The 15,544-nt window shown below is 44.2% G+C and overlaps 1 protein-coding gene across 3 annotated transcripts in view; it reads left to right on the forward strand.

Annotated features, from left to right (window-relative positions):
* The window catches only part of SLC26A5 (solute carrier family 26 member 5), a 47,489-nt gene that overhangs the window by 12,407 nt on the left and 19,538 nt on the right, over positions 1 to 15,544 (forward strand). For 2 of the 3 annotated variants that reach the window (XR_009156050.1, XM_058190567.1), the window contains exons 1-7: positions 3,888 to 4,047; positions 5,450 to 5,616; positions 7,213 to 7,377; positions 9,634 to 9,786; positions 12,441 to 12,523; positions 13,557 to 13,704; positions 14,532 to 14,645. Coding sequence is in view for 2 of the 3 variants with exons in the window: in XM_058190567.1 (XP_058046550.1) it covers positions 3,924 to 4,047; positions 5,450 to 5,616; positions 7,213 to 7,377; positions 9,634 to 9,786; positions 12,441 to 12,523; positions 13,557 to 13,704; positions 14,532 to 14,645 (954 nt within the window). In the remaining variant the exon portion in view is untranslated. Of the gene's footprint in view, positions 1 to 2,555; positions 2,667 to 3,887; positions 4,048 to 5,449; positions 5,617 to 7,212; positions 7,378 to 9,633; positions 9,787 to 12,440; positions 12,524 to 13,556; positions 13,705 to 14,531; positions 14,646 to 15,544 lie in introns of those variants that run through there. The other variant, XM_058190568.1, reaches the window with a different exon arrangement.

A 15,544-nucleotide genomic window follows, 5' to 3' on the forward strand; every position in this document is an offset into this window, starting at 1 on the left:
TTACAATTCTGATTAATCAAACAAAATTTCTGATTAGTAAGGTAAATAGGAACCCTAATCTAACAGATTTCCAACTCTTGTTTAAGTAACTGTGTACATAATATCTACAGTTCAGGTGGTCCTCAACTTATGACCAGAAGGGAACCCCCCCCCAAATCTCTGTCACTAAGTGAGATATTCGTTAAGTGAGTTTTGCCCCGTTTCACGACTTTTCTTGCCACTGTTGCTAAGTGAATCACTGCGGTTGTTAAGTGAGTAACACAGTTTTCAAGTCTGGCTTCCCCCTTACTTCGCTTGTCAGAGGTCACAAAAGGGGATCACGTGACCCCGGGACACGTCATAAATACGAGTCAGTTGCCAAGGGTCTGAATTTCGATCGCGTGACCATGGGGATGTTGCAACAGTTGCGTGAAAAACGGTCATAGGTCACTTTTTCCAGTGTCGTGACTTTGAACGGTCACTAAACTCGACTGTTGTAAGTCGGGGACTATCTGTACGTCATCATTTCAGCAACTGAGCTTTGACTGGTCTACAGATTAGTTGGCAAAATCCTTCGAGCGTTGCTGTCCAAGGTTTGGAGAAGAAACGGAGGGATTGAAGGAATATTTATTTATTTATTTATTAATCACATTTATATACCGCCCTATCTCCCGAAGGACTCAGGGCGGTTCACAGGCAAGTAAAAACATATAAATACAAATTAAAATAACAATTAAAAAACTTATTCTAAAAGGCCGAATTATTAAAAAGCAGTATAAATAATAAAACCCATTAAAAACCAATATAAATTTAAAATCTAATCCAGTCCTGCGCGGATGAATAAATGTGTTTTAAGCTTGCGACGGAAGGTTCGGAGGTCCGGAAGTTGACGGAGTCCTGGGGGGAGTTCGTTCCAGAGGGTGGGAGCCGCCACAGAGAAGGCCCTTCCCCTGGGTGTCACCAGACGACACTGCCTAGCTGACGGCACCCTGAGGAGACCCTCTCTGTGAGAGCGCACGGGTCGGTGAGAGGTATTCGGTAGCAGTATGCGGTCCCGTAAGTAACCCGGCCCTATGCCATGGAGCGCTTTAAAGGTGGTTACCAAAACCTTGAAGCGCACCCGGAAGGCCACAGGTAGCCAGTGCAGTCTGCGCAGGATAGGTGTCACACGGGAGCCACGGGGGGCTCCCTCTATCACCCGCGCAGCCGCATTCTGGACTAACTGCAGCCTCCGGATGCCCTTCAAGGGGAGCCCCATGTAGAGAGCATTGCAGTAATCCAGACGAGACGTCACGAGGGCGTGAGTGACCGTGCATAGGGCATCCCGGTCTAGAAAGGGGTGCAACTGGCGCACCAGGCGAACCTGGTAGAAAGCTCTCCTGGAGACAGCCGTCAAATGATCTTCAAAAGACAGCCGTTCATCCAGGAGGACGCCCAAGTTGCGCACCCTCTCCATCGGGGCCAATGACTCGCCCCCAACAGTCAGCCGTGGACTCAGCTGTCTGTACCGGGATGCCGGCATCCACAGCCACTCTGTCTTGGAGGGGTTGAGCTTGAGCCTGTTTCTCCCCATCCAGACCCGTACGGCTTCCAAACACCGGGACAACACTTCGATAGCTTCGTTGTAATATTTGTAAGAGCATCTTTTACATCTTAAAATATATTTTTAACACTTGGAAACTCTGGGGAAAAGATCAACCCTTCATCTCCTTTAAAAAGTACAGGTTGATTCTTAACAATTGACATCCAAGGCCAAAGAGAGTTTGTGGGTGTAGATCATACAGGGAGTCCTCGACATACGACCACAATTGAGCCCCAAATTTCCGCTGCTAAGCAAGGCAAGTGAGTTTTGCCTCCTTTTGCAACTCTTCTTGCCACAGTTGTTAAGTGACTCCGTGCAGTTGTTAAGTTGGCAACTTAACAGTAAGTTCCTCATTGGCTTGTCGCAAAAGGTGATCACGTGACCCCGGGATTACAACCGTCATAAATCTGAGTCCGCTGCCAAGCGTCTGAATTTTGATCATGCCGCAGCGGTCGTAAGCGTGGAAAACAGGCACGTCACTTTCTTCGGCACCGTTCAAATGGTCGCTAAACTAATAGTTGTACGTCAAGGACTCAAGAATTTTTGAATTTTTAAATTTTGAATTTGGTTTTAATGGGGTTTTATTATTTGTATTTCTATTTTAAATATTCGGCCTTATTTAATAAGTTTTTTAATTGTTGTTTTATCCTGTATTTATATGTATGTTTTATTCTGGCTGGAAACCGCCCTGAGTCCCGAGGGAGATAGGGCGGTATAAAAATACGAAAAATAAATAGAATGCGAAAAATAAATAAATAAATAAGGACTACTTGTACTGATAATTTAATCAGGAGGAATCCTTATCTTTGTTTTGCAGTTTGATTAAACTCCCTTTCAAACAAATTGCTGACTGAAAATTGAATTGGGGAAAAAGAAACACTGATCATTTACAACTGTCTTAACTTTTTTTATCGACTGGTTATTCTAATAATTTGGTAGGGAATCTTATGTGCATCTCTCTTATTTTCCTTTATTTCTTTAATGTTTCCCTCAGGATTAGCGTATGCGTCGCTGGCTGCCGTTCCTCCGGTGTTTGGCCTGTATTCTTCATTTTATCCGGTCTTTCTCTATACATTTTTTGGAACTTCCAGACATATATCAATAGGTATCTCTTTTAATGGATTTATTTGATGGTTTTTGTAGTTTAGGTCAGGGGTCTCCAACCTTGGCAACTTTAAGACTTGTGGACTTCAACTCCCAGAGTTCCTCAGCCAGCTTTGCTGGCTGAGGGACTCTGGGAGTTAAGCCCACAAGTCTTAAAGCTGCCAAGGTTGGAGATCCTGGTTTAGATCAGTGTTTCTGAACCTTGGCAACTTCAAGATGTGTGGACTTCAACTCCCAGAATTCCCCAGCCAGTAAGGGGGAAAAATATGTGCAAGGCTGGCTGAGGAATTCTGGGAGTTGAAGTCCACACATCTTGAAGTCGCCATGGTTGAGAAATATTGGCTTAGATGACTTTTGTTCTTGAAAATATAGCTGGGTGAAACCTTTTCCATCTTTTTAAACTGGTCTACCTTTATTACACAAGTCAAAATTATCTGTACAGGTAGTCCTCGACTTGCGACCACTGTTGAGCCTCACATTTCTGTCGCAAAGCGAGACAGGTATGAAACGAATGTCAATTTTAAGCTATTTTGTCCCGTTTTATGACCTTTCTTGCCACAGTTGTTAAGCGAATCACTGCAGGTGTTAAGTTCGTAACACGGTTGTTAAGTGAATCTGGTTTTCCCGTTGACTTTGCTCGTCAGAAAGTCGTAAAAGGGAATCATCCTGCGACCGTCATAAATATGAGTCAGTTGCCAAGCGTCTGAATTTTGATCATGCCGCAGCGGTCGTAAGCGTGGAAAACAGGCACGTCACTTTCTTCGGCACCGTTCAAATGGTCGCTAAACTAATAGTTGTACGTCAAGGACTCAAGAATTTTTGAATTTTTAAATTTTGAATTTGGTTTTAATGGGGTTTTATTATTTGTATTTCTATTTTAAATATTCGGCCTTATTTAATAAGTTTTTTAATTGTTGTTTTATCCTGTATTTATATGTATGTTTTATTCTGGCTGGAAACCGCCCTGAGTCCCGAGGGAGATAGGGCGGTATAAAAATACGAAAAATAAATAGAATGCGAAAAATAAATAAATAAATAAGGACTACTTGTACTGATAATTTAATCAGGAGGAATCCTTATCTTTGTTTTGCAGTTTGATTAAACTCCCTTTCAAACAAATTGCTGACTGAAAATTGAATTGGGGAAAAAGAAACACTGATCATTTACAACTGTCTTAACTATTTTTTATCGACTGGTTATTCTAATAATTTGGTAGGGAATCTTATGTGCATCTCTCTTATTTTCCTTTATTTCTTTAATGTTTCCCTCAGGATTAGCGTATGCGTCGCTGGCTGCCGTTCCTCCGGTGTTTGGCCTGTATTCTTCATTTTATCCGGTCTTTCTCTATACATTTTTTGGAACTTCCAGACATATATCAATAGGTATCTCTTTTAATGGATTTATTTGATGGTTTTTGTAGTTTAGGTCAGGGGTCTCCAACCTTGGCAACTTTAAGACTTGTGGACTTCAACTCCCAGAGTTCCTCAGCCAGCTTTGCTGGCTGAGGGACTCTGGGAGTTGAAGCCCACAAGTCTTAAAGTTGCCAAGGTTGGAGATCCCTGGTTTAGATCAGTGTTTCTGAACCTTGGCAACTTCAAGATGTGTGGACTTCAACTCCCAGAATTCCCCAGCCAGTAAGGGGGAAAAATATGTGCAAGGCTGGCTGAGGAATTCTGGGAGTTGAAGTCCACACATCTTGAAGTCGCCATGGTTGAGAAATATTGGCTTAGATGACTTTTGTTCTTGAAAATATAGCTGGGTGAAACCTTTTCCATCTTTTTAAACTGGTCTACCTTTATTACACAAGTCAAAATTATCTGTACAGGTAGTCCTCGACTTGCGACCACTGTTGAGCCTCACATTTCTGTCGCAAAGCGAGACAGGTATGAAACGAATGTCAATTTTAAGCTATTTTGTCCCGTTTTATGACCTTTCTTGCCACAGTTGTTAAGCGAATCACTGCAGGTGTTAAGTTCGTAACACGGTTGTTAAGTGAATCTGGTTTTCCCGTTGACTTTGCTCGTCAGAAAGTCGTAAAAGGGAATCATCCTGCGACCGTCATAAATATGAGTCAGTTGCCAAGCGTCTGAACTTTGATCACGTGACCGTGAGGCTGCTGCAACGGTCGTTAAGTGTGAAATGCAGTCATCAGTTACTTTTTTCAGCGGTGTAACCTCGAGCGGTCACTAAATGAACTGTTGTAAGTTGAGGACTACCTATCCATTTCCAGCATATATTTGAAAAGAGCTTTAGACCTCTTTGACAATTTTTTCAGGTATTATGTTCCAACAATACTTTTTATTTTATATTTAAAAAATCCAAGCAGTTTCTTTCAAATGTGTTGATTTTGTTGGCAATACAGGTAATCCTCAATTTACGACCGTTCATTTAGTGACCAAAGTTACAGCGGCACTGAAAAAAAGTGACTTATGACAATTTTTCACACATAGGTTCATTGTTGGCATCCCCCTTGGTCCTGCGATTCAAAATTCAGACACTTGGCAACTGACTCTTAGTTATGACGGCTGCAGTGTCCCAGGTGGGGAGTCACGCGATCCCCTTTTACGACCAGCGAAGTCAATGTGGAAAGCCAGATTCACTTAACAACCTTATTACTAATTTAACGGCTGCAGAATTTACTTAATAACTGTGGGAAGAAAGGTCGTAAAACGGGGCAAAACTCGCTGAAGCGTCTCGCTTAGCGACGGAAATTTGGGGCTCCTTTGTGGTCGTACGTCGAGGACTACCAGTAAAACCGACTTCTCCAACCTCACCCTGTCGCAGGAACCTTTGCTGTGATCAGCCTGATGATTGGCGGAGTGGCAGTGAGAGAAGTTCCCGATGAATTGTTTGAGGTGACGGGCACCAACTCAACCAACGGGACCGACGCCAGAGATGCCATGCGGGTGAAAGTAGCCGTGGCGGTCACCTTGTTGTCAGGTATCATACAGGTAAGGGTGTTCTGTCCCCCTCGCCTCAGTCTGAGCAATGGCTTAATTAGCCGGCACTATCAGCTCTGGCAGCAAACTAGCGAGCATCTGCCAAGTGTCTCTGTTATCTCCCTTGAGCCGATGAGTCAACAAACAGTACTTCAGCTCTAGTCAAGCAGTTGATTTGCCTGCTACGAAGAGGCATAACAGCCCTTGCTGCTTTTATATCTTGTGGGGTGTGGCTCCATGACTCAGCACTTCCTAGGACTGCCCCACCCCTGGTTCTGTTGTTCCCGCCTCTCGTGCCTACGAAACCTAGGGTCCAGCCAGGCCTGATTGCCATCAGCTGGGTCTGGAGGCGTGGCCTAGGAAGGGAAAAGAGTCAGAGGCCTCGTTATCTCCTCCACCTGGCCTGCCTCTGGCTTCTGGAGCTGAGCCAGGGAAGCCGGTGCTCCCGAGGTAAATCCTGATGGCCCTTCCCCCTCACTTTCCAAGTCATTTTCTGGCAGGGGGCCCGGCTCAGGGGGCGCAGACACAACAAAGGGAATGCAAGAGCTGGCTTCAGAAACAGATTTTAGCTATTGCTTTCCGCTATATCAAAAATCTGATTTTCCTAGTGTTTTGTTTTGGTTTTTTTTGCAATTCAAGACGAGGCTGAATATTATCTTCCGTCAAATGTAGGGTCCTTGGTGCTCTCTGAGCTCGGTGGTTTTTCTGCAGACGTTTCCCTGATGCTGTAACCCGGTTTGGTAATGAAACGTCTGCAAGAAAATGACCTTGCTTAGAGAACACCCAGGGACCCCACAGTTCAACCACGAGTTGCAAAGATTCTCTTAGGTCAGGGGTCTGCAAACTTGGCTCTTTTAAGACTTGGGGACTTCAACTCCCAGAGTTCCTCAGCCAGCAAAGCAAAGCTTTAGGTCAAGTCCCATCAGTGTTTTTGTGATAGTATGAGTGGTGCGGTGGCCTAGAGGTGGAGCTCTCGCCTCACAATCAGGAGGCTGTGAGTTCGATCCTAGGTAGAGGCAGATATTTCTCTCTCTGGGCACGATGAGAATATATATCTGCTGAACAAAACTCTGCATTGGCGACAGGAAGGGCATCCGGCCAGTAAACACTCAGCTCCATTCAGTCGCCCCAACACCACCTTGCAAGAGATTACAGGGTCATTAAACGATTAAAAAAAATGGTAGGCGGTATGAGATACAGACGTAGAGTATGAGAAAGGTGTGGTCCAACTATGTTGTAGACTTTGCATTTGTTATGGCAACAGAAATCTCTTTAAGTTAACCTAGCATTTTATGTAAAAAAATAAAAAAATAACTTAAATGTTCCGTTTGAATTGGACAGGTTACACAATAGGCCATGTGGAGTAAGTCACAGAGAAGAACAAAAATATATATATATATGCAGTGGGGGTCACTCTTGGCCGTGATTCCCATTAATCAAATATTTTCCCAGAACATGTTGTACTCTTTTGACTGAAACGTTCTGCTTATTTTCTTGCAAGGAAATTGCGGGTGGGGGCGGGAAAGCACGCTCCTAGGATCTTTGTTTAAAAATCACAAGTGATGATGACGGTGACTGTTGCTAGAACGTGGGTTCTTTTCCTATCAGTTGTGTTTAGGACTGCTTCGTTTTGGATTTGTAGCCATTTACCTCACGGAGCCCCTGGTACGCGGATTCACCACTGCAGCAGCCGTGCACGTCTTCACTTCTCAGCTGAAGTATCTGCTTGGGATCAATATCAAACGATTCAGTGGCCCCCTGTCTGTTCTTTATGTAAGTATATCTATCTATACATCTACCCATCTGTCAGTGTTTGTCTATCTTCATAGCCATTTATCTATCGCTGTGTCTATTATCTATCTATCTATCTTATCTATCTATCTATCTATCTTATCTATCTATCTATCTATCTTATCTATCTTATCTATCTATCTTATCTATCTATCTTATCTATCTATCTATCTAATCTATCTCTTATCTATCTATCTATCTATCTATCTATCTATCTATCTATCTATCTTATCTATCTATCTTATCTATCTATCTATCTATCTATCTATCTATCTATCTATCTATCTTATCTATCTATCTATCTAATCTATCCCGTCTCTCTATCTATCTATTATCTCTCCTGTCTATATGTCTGTCTGTCTATCCATTTACCTCTCACTGTGTTTGTCTGTCTCTATTGTATCAGATCAGATCCTATCCTATCCGATCGGATCGGATCTATCTCTCCTGCCTATCTGTCTGAATCAATCTATCTATCTATCTATCTATCTATCTATCTATCTATCTATCTATCTATCTATCTATCTATCTAACTATCTATCTCTATCTATCTAATCTATCCTGTCTATCTACCCTATCTCTCTCTCCTGTCTTTATATCTGTCTGTCCATTTATCTATCACTGTGTCTGTCTGTCTCTGCCTATCCTATCCTATCCTATCCTATCCTATCCTATCCTATCCTATCCTATCTCTCCAATCTATCTCTCCTGCCTGTCTGAATCTATCCATCCATCCAACCAACTAGCCTATCAGTTGCAAGAATTGAGTATGTCTAATATTAAATGAAGGAAGGTGCGCGGTGGCTCAGTGGCTAAGACGCTGAGCTTGTCGATCGAAAGGTCGGCAGTTCAGCGGTTCGAATCCCTAGTGCCGTGTAACGGGGTGAGCTCCTGTTACTTGTCCCAGCTTCTGCCAACCTAGCAGTTCGAAAGCACGTAAAAAATGCAAGTAGAAAAATAGGGACTACCTTTGGTGGGAAGGTAACAGCGTTCTGTGCACCTTTGGCGTTGAGTCATGCCGGCCACATGACCACAGAGACGTCTTCGGACAGCGCTGGTTCTTCGGCTTTGAAACGGAGATGAGCACCGCCCCCTAGAGTCGGGAATGACTAGCACATATGTGCGAGGGGAATCGTTACCTTAACTAATTAAATGAAAAGAAGGTGAAGTGATAACAGACTTCCAATATCTGAGGGGCTGCCACAAAGAAGAGGGGATCAACCTATTTTCCAAAGCACTTGAAGGCAGGACAAGAAGCAATGAATGGAAACTAATCAAGGAGAGAAGCAAGCTAGAACCAAGGAGAAACTTCCTGACATTGAGAACAATTAATCGGTGGAACGACTTGCCTCCAGAAGTTGTGAAGGCTCCAACACTGGAATTTTTTAAGAAGAAATTGGACAACTGTTTGTCTGAAATGGTATATAGGGTCACCTGCTTGAACAGTGGGTTAAACTAAAAGACCTCCAAGGTCCCGTCTAACTATTATTATGTTTTATTATTTTTCCATATAACTTGAGGTGAACTTGTCCAAGACACCTTCCACCTCCTATTCCCCAAGGCAACTACCCTCTGAGGAGAGTTGAGCTGAGAGAGAATGACTGGCCCAGTTGGTTTTCATGGCTGAGGCAGGATTTGAACTCACAACCTCCTGTTTTCCTTTCAAGCCTGGCGCCTCAACCACTAGACCAAACTGGCTCTATCTATAATAGGATGCTTCACTTATGAGGTTATTCCCAGCCAATGGGACTTGAAAAGATGGGAATAAGCAGGTAGACTTTAGTTGTTTGGCCCTTTGTTTCCTACTTGCTTTGGACCACACGATCAATCCTCAGGGAATATGGGAGTTGTGGTCATCAGAACGTTTGGAAGGTTGGTCCTGTTGCAATCCCAGAATAATGCGATTGTTTTCTGAGATCGCAGACAAGTTTCTTCAGTGGACCCCATGCAAAGCATCGGATAGCCCTTACAATAATCCCAAAGACCTAATTCAGTAGTGGGTTTCAAAGCATGGCGTTACCTGTTCGCTATTGGTAATGCGCGAGTGCGCTCGCTCGCTTTGCAAGTGTACGGCGCTTCTGTGCACGCACATAAGCTTCTGGGCATGCGCAGCTTGTTTTTGATGACATTGGGTGGGTGGGCGGAGCCTCCCGCCGCCGCAACTACCGGTTCGTGCGAACCGGGAGCAACCCACCACTGACCTCATTGTTTATCTTTCTGCCTTGTCTTGCCTTTCAGAGTTTGATTGCGGTTTTTTCCAACATCACCAAAACCAACACGGCCACTTTAGTGGTTGGGCTCATCTGCATCGTCCTGCTACTGAGCGGCAAAGAAATCAACGACCGTTTCAAGAAGAAGTTGGTGGTTCCAATTCCCCTGGAGATCATTGTGGTAGGTCTTCAACCATAGCTGAACCGTTCGCCCAGAACGCAGAACATAGAATAACAAAGAGTTGGTAGGTCTTCTATCTAGTCCAAGGGTCAGCAACCTGGGGCTCTGGAGCTGCATGTGACTCTTTTTTTAAAATTTATTTACATTTATATCCCGCCCTTCTCCGAAGACTCAGGGCGGCTTACAGTGTGTAAGGCAATAGTCTCATTCTATTTGTATATTTACAAAGTCAACTTATTGCCCCCCCAACAATCTGGGTCCTCATTTTACCTACCTTATAAAGGATGGAAGGCTGAGTCAACCTTGGGCCTGGTGGGACTAGAACCTGCAGTAATTGCAGGCAGTTGTGTTTTAATAACAGGCTTCTTACAGCCTGAGCCACACCGCGGCCCTTTCACTGAAAGAGCCACACTGTGGCTCTTTCATGCCTCTGCTGCAGCTCCCTGTCACTCAAAATATGCATCACAACCGCCAATGTGCGACACCCACTGGCACGCAATTTATTGAGCTTTTCAAACCCCGGTAGACTAACCATGGATTAGTACAAGAAAAGAAAAGTTTCAGAAGAAAACAGAATGTTTAATTCAACTACGTATACTAGTTTTGTGGCCGCTCAAAAAATAGTCAGACACAGGAAGGGTTTTGTGGCTCCCGGTGTTTTCTTTTCTGTGGGAAATGGGTCCAAATGGCTCTTTTGAGTGTTTAAGGTTGCAGACCACTGATCTAATCCGACCACCTACTCCAACAGGAGATCCTGTACCAGTTTGGACAAATGGTTGTCCAATCTCTTCAGAAAAGCACCCTGTGATGGAGCACCCACAACTTCTGGGCTCTCACTGTTAGGAAAGTTCTCCTTAGTTCTAGTTTGCTTCTCGTCTTGGTTAGAAGATAAAGATAAAAACAGGGTTCCTTCTCTCTTTTTATTATAGGACTAGTTGATAACCCGGCATTGCCTAGGTATTTATTTATCCCAATCCTGTATTGTATGCAGTTGCCTCAACCACTGTGGTGAGAATTAGATTGCCCTGGCCAACAGCGTGGGAAAAATTCTACAGGGAACAGCCTTTGAGGTGATTATCTTCATTAGCAGGCACCTCCCTCAACAACTTGCCCTCTTTGCTTGAAGCTGAGGGCCTAGGATGTTGTTTTTTTTAAGAAACAATCACCCTTACCAGAGGTAGCCCCCTTGTGGAGTACCGTGAAGCCGTTACCATGGCAACTCCACTGTGCTGTACAGTAGAAGCCATTTTAAGGCACAACAGGCTGTATCTTAACAGAACTCGAATCCGAAATGCACACTATCACTGTCAAAAGTACTGTGATTTGACACTATAGATATAATTCATTCTTTTTCATTTTGGCGGCCCAGGCATTCCAGAGTTAAGCTGGAACATACACCCACACCCACACACACACACCGAGAGGTGTTAGGGGTGTCTTACCCCCCACAGTATTTTTTTCCAGAGGGGAAGTCATCTGTGTACCAAGTTTGGTTGAAATTGCTCAAGGCACACACACACACAGCCATTTTTAATATACAGTACTCTGTGTGTGTGTGTGTGTGTATGTGTGTGTGTGTGTGTGTATTATAGGAAGCTTACTTTCTGTTATTCAGGATGCTGCTTATAAGCGCTATGTGCTTAGAGCTCAAAGCATTGTTAGAGACCCAACGCACCCACTTCACCATCTGTTTCTGTTGCTCCCCTCTGGGAGGGGGTTTCAAAGTATCTATAGCAGGATTACTAAATTCAGTAACAGCTTTGGTCCTTATGCCATCCGTCCAGTAAACTTGCAAGATTATTATTTTTTCGCCATAAACATGTATACATACATTGGGTAGAAATTGTGGAAACTAGGCAGTGGAAGAGGTGGGAGAAATACCAAGTTTGGACAGCCAAGAAGTAGATGCAGACAGAGATAAAGATCCAAGAGAGGAATATGGGAGGGAAGTCAAAAAAAAAAAGCATAGCAATTAAAATATTGAAGCGGGCAAGAGACGATGGATAGATGATTTCTCTCTTTTTGTTGTTGTTCTGATTTTTCTTTTTCTCTCTCTCTTTTTTTAGGTAGGTGACATGACTAAAGGTTAGGTAGGATAGAAAGAATACGCTTTTTAATAAAGGGTGACATGATTAAAAGCTAGAATAAGAGATAGAAATAAGAGAAAGGGGGAATAGTAGTGTATACACTTTTGTATAATAAAATAAAAACAATAACAAGAGAAAACATGGTATAATTGAATAATGACAGATTGCAGCTTAATATAAATGTCTATTATTAGAAATATATAAGTTGGTTGAATGTAATAACTGATTAATTACTAGTTTTATTTATATTAGAATGTATGACACTCAGGTGCCACACTGTTCATGCATTGATGTGTGTGTGCGCGCGCAGGGATCCGAACTAGACAGTTGTTGTTTCTCTGCGTCACGGAATATATGTGGGTATATGCATAATTTTTTTTGTCATGTTTATGTAGTGTATGTTGGAGGTGGTGACCCTTTGAGAGCTGTATGCAATGAAATTTCATTTTAATGTATGTACATTTAAAGTGATAATAAAAGTTATTCTATTCTAAGCAAGTTAATTATTCTTCTGAAATTCTTCCATTTGAAGAATCTTAAAACGTTTTGCCTTGTGTGTGTTTTAAGGTGGTCATCGGCACTGGAGTTTCAGCTGGAATGAATCTGTCCAAGACTTACGACGTCGATATTGTCGGGAACATTCCTAGCGGGTAAGCCTAAGATATATGGTGGAGAGGGGGGATGTATTATAGGTACTCCTCGAGTTATGACCACAATGGAGCCCCAAATTTCCAATTGCTAAGTAAGACCGTTGTTAAGTGAGTTTTGCTCCATTTTATGACCTTCCTTTGCCACCGTTGCTAAGCAAATCACTGCGGTGGTTAAGTTATGAACGCGGTTGTTAAGTGAATCTGGCTTCCCCATTGACTTGGCTGGACAGAAGGTCGCAAAAGGGGATCACATGATCCTGGGACTCCCAACTGTCATAAGTACATGCCAGTTACCCAGTGTCGTGTCCCACTCCTCTTCTGGTGGCCGGGTCTGGGAAGTCTGTATCAAGTGTGGCCACGAAGCCTCTGCAGCTTTGCCAAATTCCTGTCAGAGTTCTCAGGGCAGGCAGGAATCCAAGGTGTGACTTCAGCAACCAGATGAGACTTTGCCTGACTCAAGGAATGCCAAAAAGCAGATCCTTTATATAGGCCATGGGGTGTGGCTCCATGACTCAGCACTTATCCAGGCCTGCCCCTCCCTTCCTTTTGCTGATGTCGCCTCTCCATTCTCCGAAAGCGGGGATCCGTCCACTGTGACTTTCCGTCCTCCTGATCTGCTGCCGGCAATTCTAGCACGTGGCTGGCTTTGTGCTCACACGCTGTAGAAGGGAGGTTTGTTTGCTCATTCCTGACATTCTGTCCGGGCATGGTGCCAGGGCTGGGGGCTGGAGGCATGCCAGGCCATTCTTCTTCACTATCAGTCTCTGGCTGAGATAGCAGGAGATGGGAGGGGCCCGGCTGAGGAGAGGAGGGCGGGCGAGGCACAACACCAGCATTCGAATTTTGATCAGGTGACTACGGGAATGCTGCAATTGTCATAAAGGTGAAAACCAGTCATAAGTCACATTTCTCAGTTCCTCTGTGATTCTGAACGGCCACTAAACCAATGGTGGTTAAGTCAAGGGCTTACCTGTATTCTTAGAGCCTCCAAATTTACTATAACCTTTTTTCTCCCCCTGATTGCTTCTTATAGGTTAATCCCTCCTCAGATTCCTGATGTTAGCCTCATCCCGGCTGTGTTTGTCGATGCCATCGCTATCGCTCTTGTTGGGTTTTCCATGACCATCTCCATGGCCAAAATCTTCGCTCTGAAGCATGGCTACACGGTGAATGGAAATCAGGTGACACAATTGTAGCCTAGCCTTTGATTCTCGTGACCTGAATAAAATCCTGTGGTCAATAAAATGGGCTTTCATTCCATTCCATATTTTCTGCTCCATTCCATTCCGTTCCATTCCCTGTTCTACTCTTGTCCTGTCCTGTCCTGTCCTGTCCTGTCCTGTCTTATCCTATCCTATTCTGCATTCTATCCTCTCCTCTCCTCTCCTCTCCTCTCCTCTCCTCTCCTCTCCTCTCCTCTGTTCTGTTCTGTTCTGTTCTGTTCTGTTCTGTTCTGTTCTGTTCTATTCTATTCTATTCTATTCTATTCTATTCTATTCTATTCTATTTCTATCTTATCCTATTCTGCATTCTGTCCTATCCTATCCTATCCTATCCTATCCTATGCTCTAGTCTAGTCTAGTTAGTCTAGTCTAGTCTAGTATATTTCTATCTGTTCTGCATTCTATCCTCTCCTCTCCTCCTCTATTCCATTCCATTCCATTCCATATTGTCTATCCTATCCTATCCTCTATTCCCAGGGTGTCAAATTTGATTTCATTGAGGGCCGCATCAGAGGTTGTGTTTGACCTCGGAGGCCTGAAGTGGGAGTGGACAGGGTGGGCGTGGCCAGTTTGACGTCACTCAGGTCAGGGGCACTTGTAGTGGCCTGAGCGCTCTGCCAGCTAAAACAGGCTCCTGAACTCTGTTTCTGGCTGCAAATCTCTGCCAATGAAAATGGAGCTCGGGATGGCTGCGCGCAGTCCTCCGGAGTTCCGTAGTGCTATGTGATTTTCTTTAACGGTATTTGTTGTGTGTTCTTTCCTCTTCCTTTTTAATGTCATCCCAGGAACTCATCGCGTTAGGCATCTGCAATTCCACCGGATCCTTTTTCCAGACGTTTGCTATCACCTGCTCGATGTCTCGGAGCCTTGTTCAGGAAGGCACTGGAGGGAAGACCCAGGTGTGAAAAATACTTACTTTTATCTGACATCTTTCCCTTTCGTTAAGGAGAGTATGGAGTTGGCCCATTAAAAGGTATCCTCTTATGCTCATTAAGTCGAGTAACGCCAGGTACAAGCAGCCAAAACACTTCCATTAATCGGTCTAATCGGTTTCTTTATTGCCGATTGACAGTTTACGAGAATCTCACCGGACTGTCTGTTTTTTCCTTGGGGAACGGGCAGATACAGAATTAAGGGTTTGGCTTCAAATGTTTCCTCCTCCAATGGACTCTTAAGATGAAATGTCCTTTAACTCCAAGTTGGAGCCTCCGCACCTTCAGAAAGTGGTTCCGACACAGGTAATGTCCGCTGAAATCTTCTAGGGAGGGCTTTAAAATAAACCCTCCTGAGGTTCGTGTTTATTCTCAGCTGAATGCAGGGGTGGACTTCAGATCCTTTAACAACAGGTTCGCTGCCCCATTGCTGGGTGGGCGTGGCCATGGTGGGTGTGGCCTACTTGCAACATGGCGGGTGGGGAGGCAGTGTTTTTCGCCCTCCCCAGGCTCTGACCACACAGGAGGACAAAAACTGCTACCCCCGGGGTCCAGAGGCCAGAAACAGGCCCCTTTCCGGACTTCCAGAACCTCCGGTAGGTCCATTTTTTGCCCTTCCAGACCCTGGCCGGGTTTCCTTTGGCAGAGGAAAGTTCTGGCAGCGATTCCCCAAGTGCCTGCCAAGTTCTTATCAAGAATCAGCGTGTGTACGGTCCATCGCCGGAGCAACCAGGAATCTAAGAATGGTCAAGAGTTACTCACGAAAATCCAAGCCTTAAATCCCAAAACTAACTGAAGCTCACACGATGCAGTTCACCTTTAGTAGCTTTTGTCCATCACAAGGGCCAGATGGCAACCCCACACCC

This window comes from Ahaetulla prasina, chromosome 7 (genome assembly GCF_028640845.1).
Source record: "Ahaetulla prasina isolate Xishuangbanna chromosome 7, ASM2864084v1, whole genome shotgun sequence".
NCBI classification, from domain to species: domain Eukaryota; kingdom Metazoa; phylum Chordata; class Lepidosauria; order Squamata; family Colubridae; genus Ahaetulla; species Ahaetulla prasina.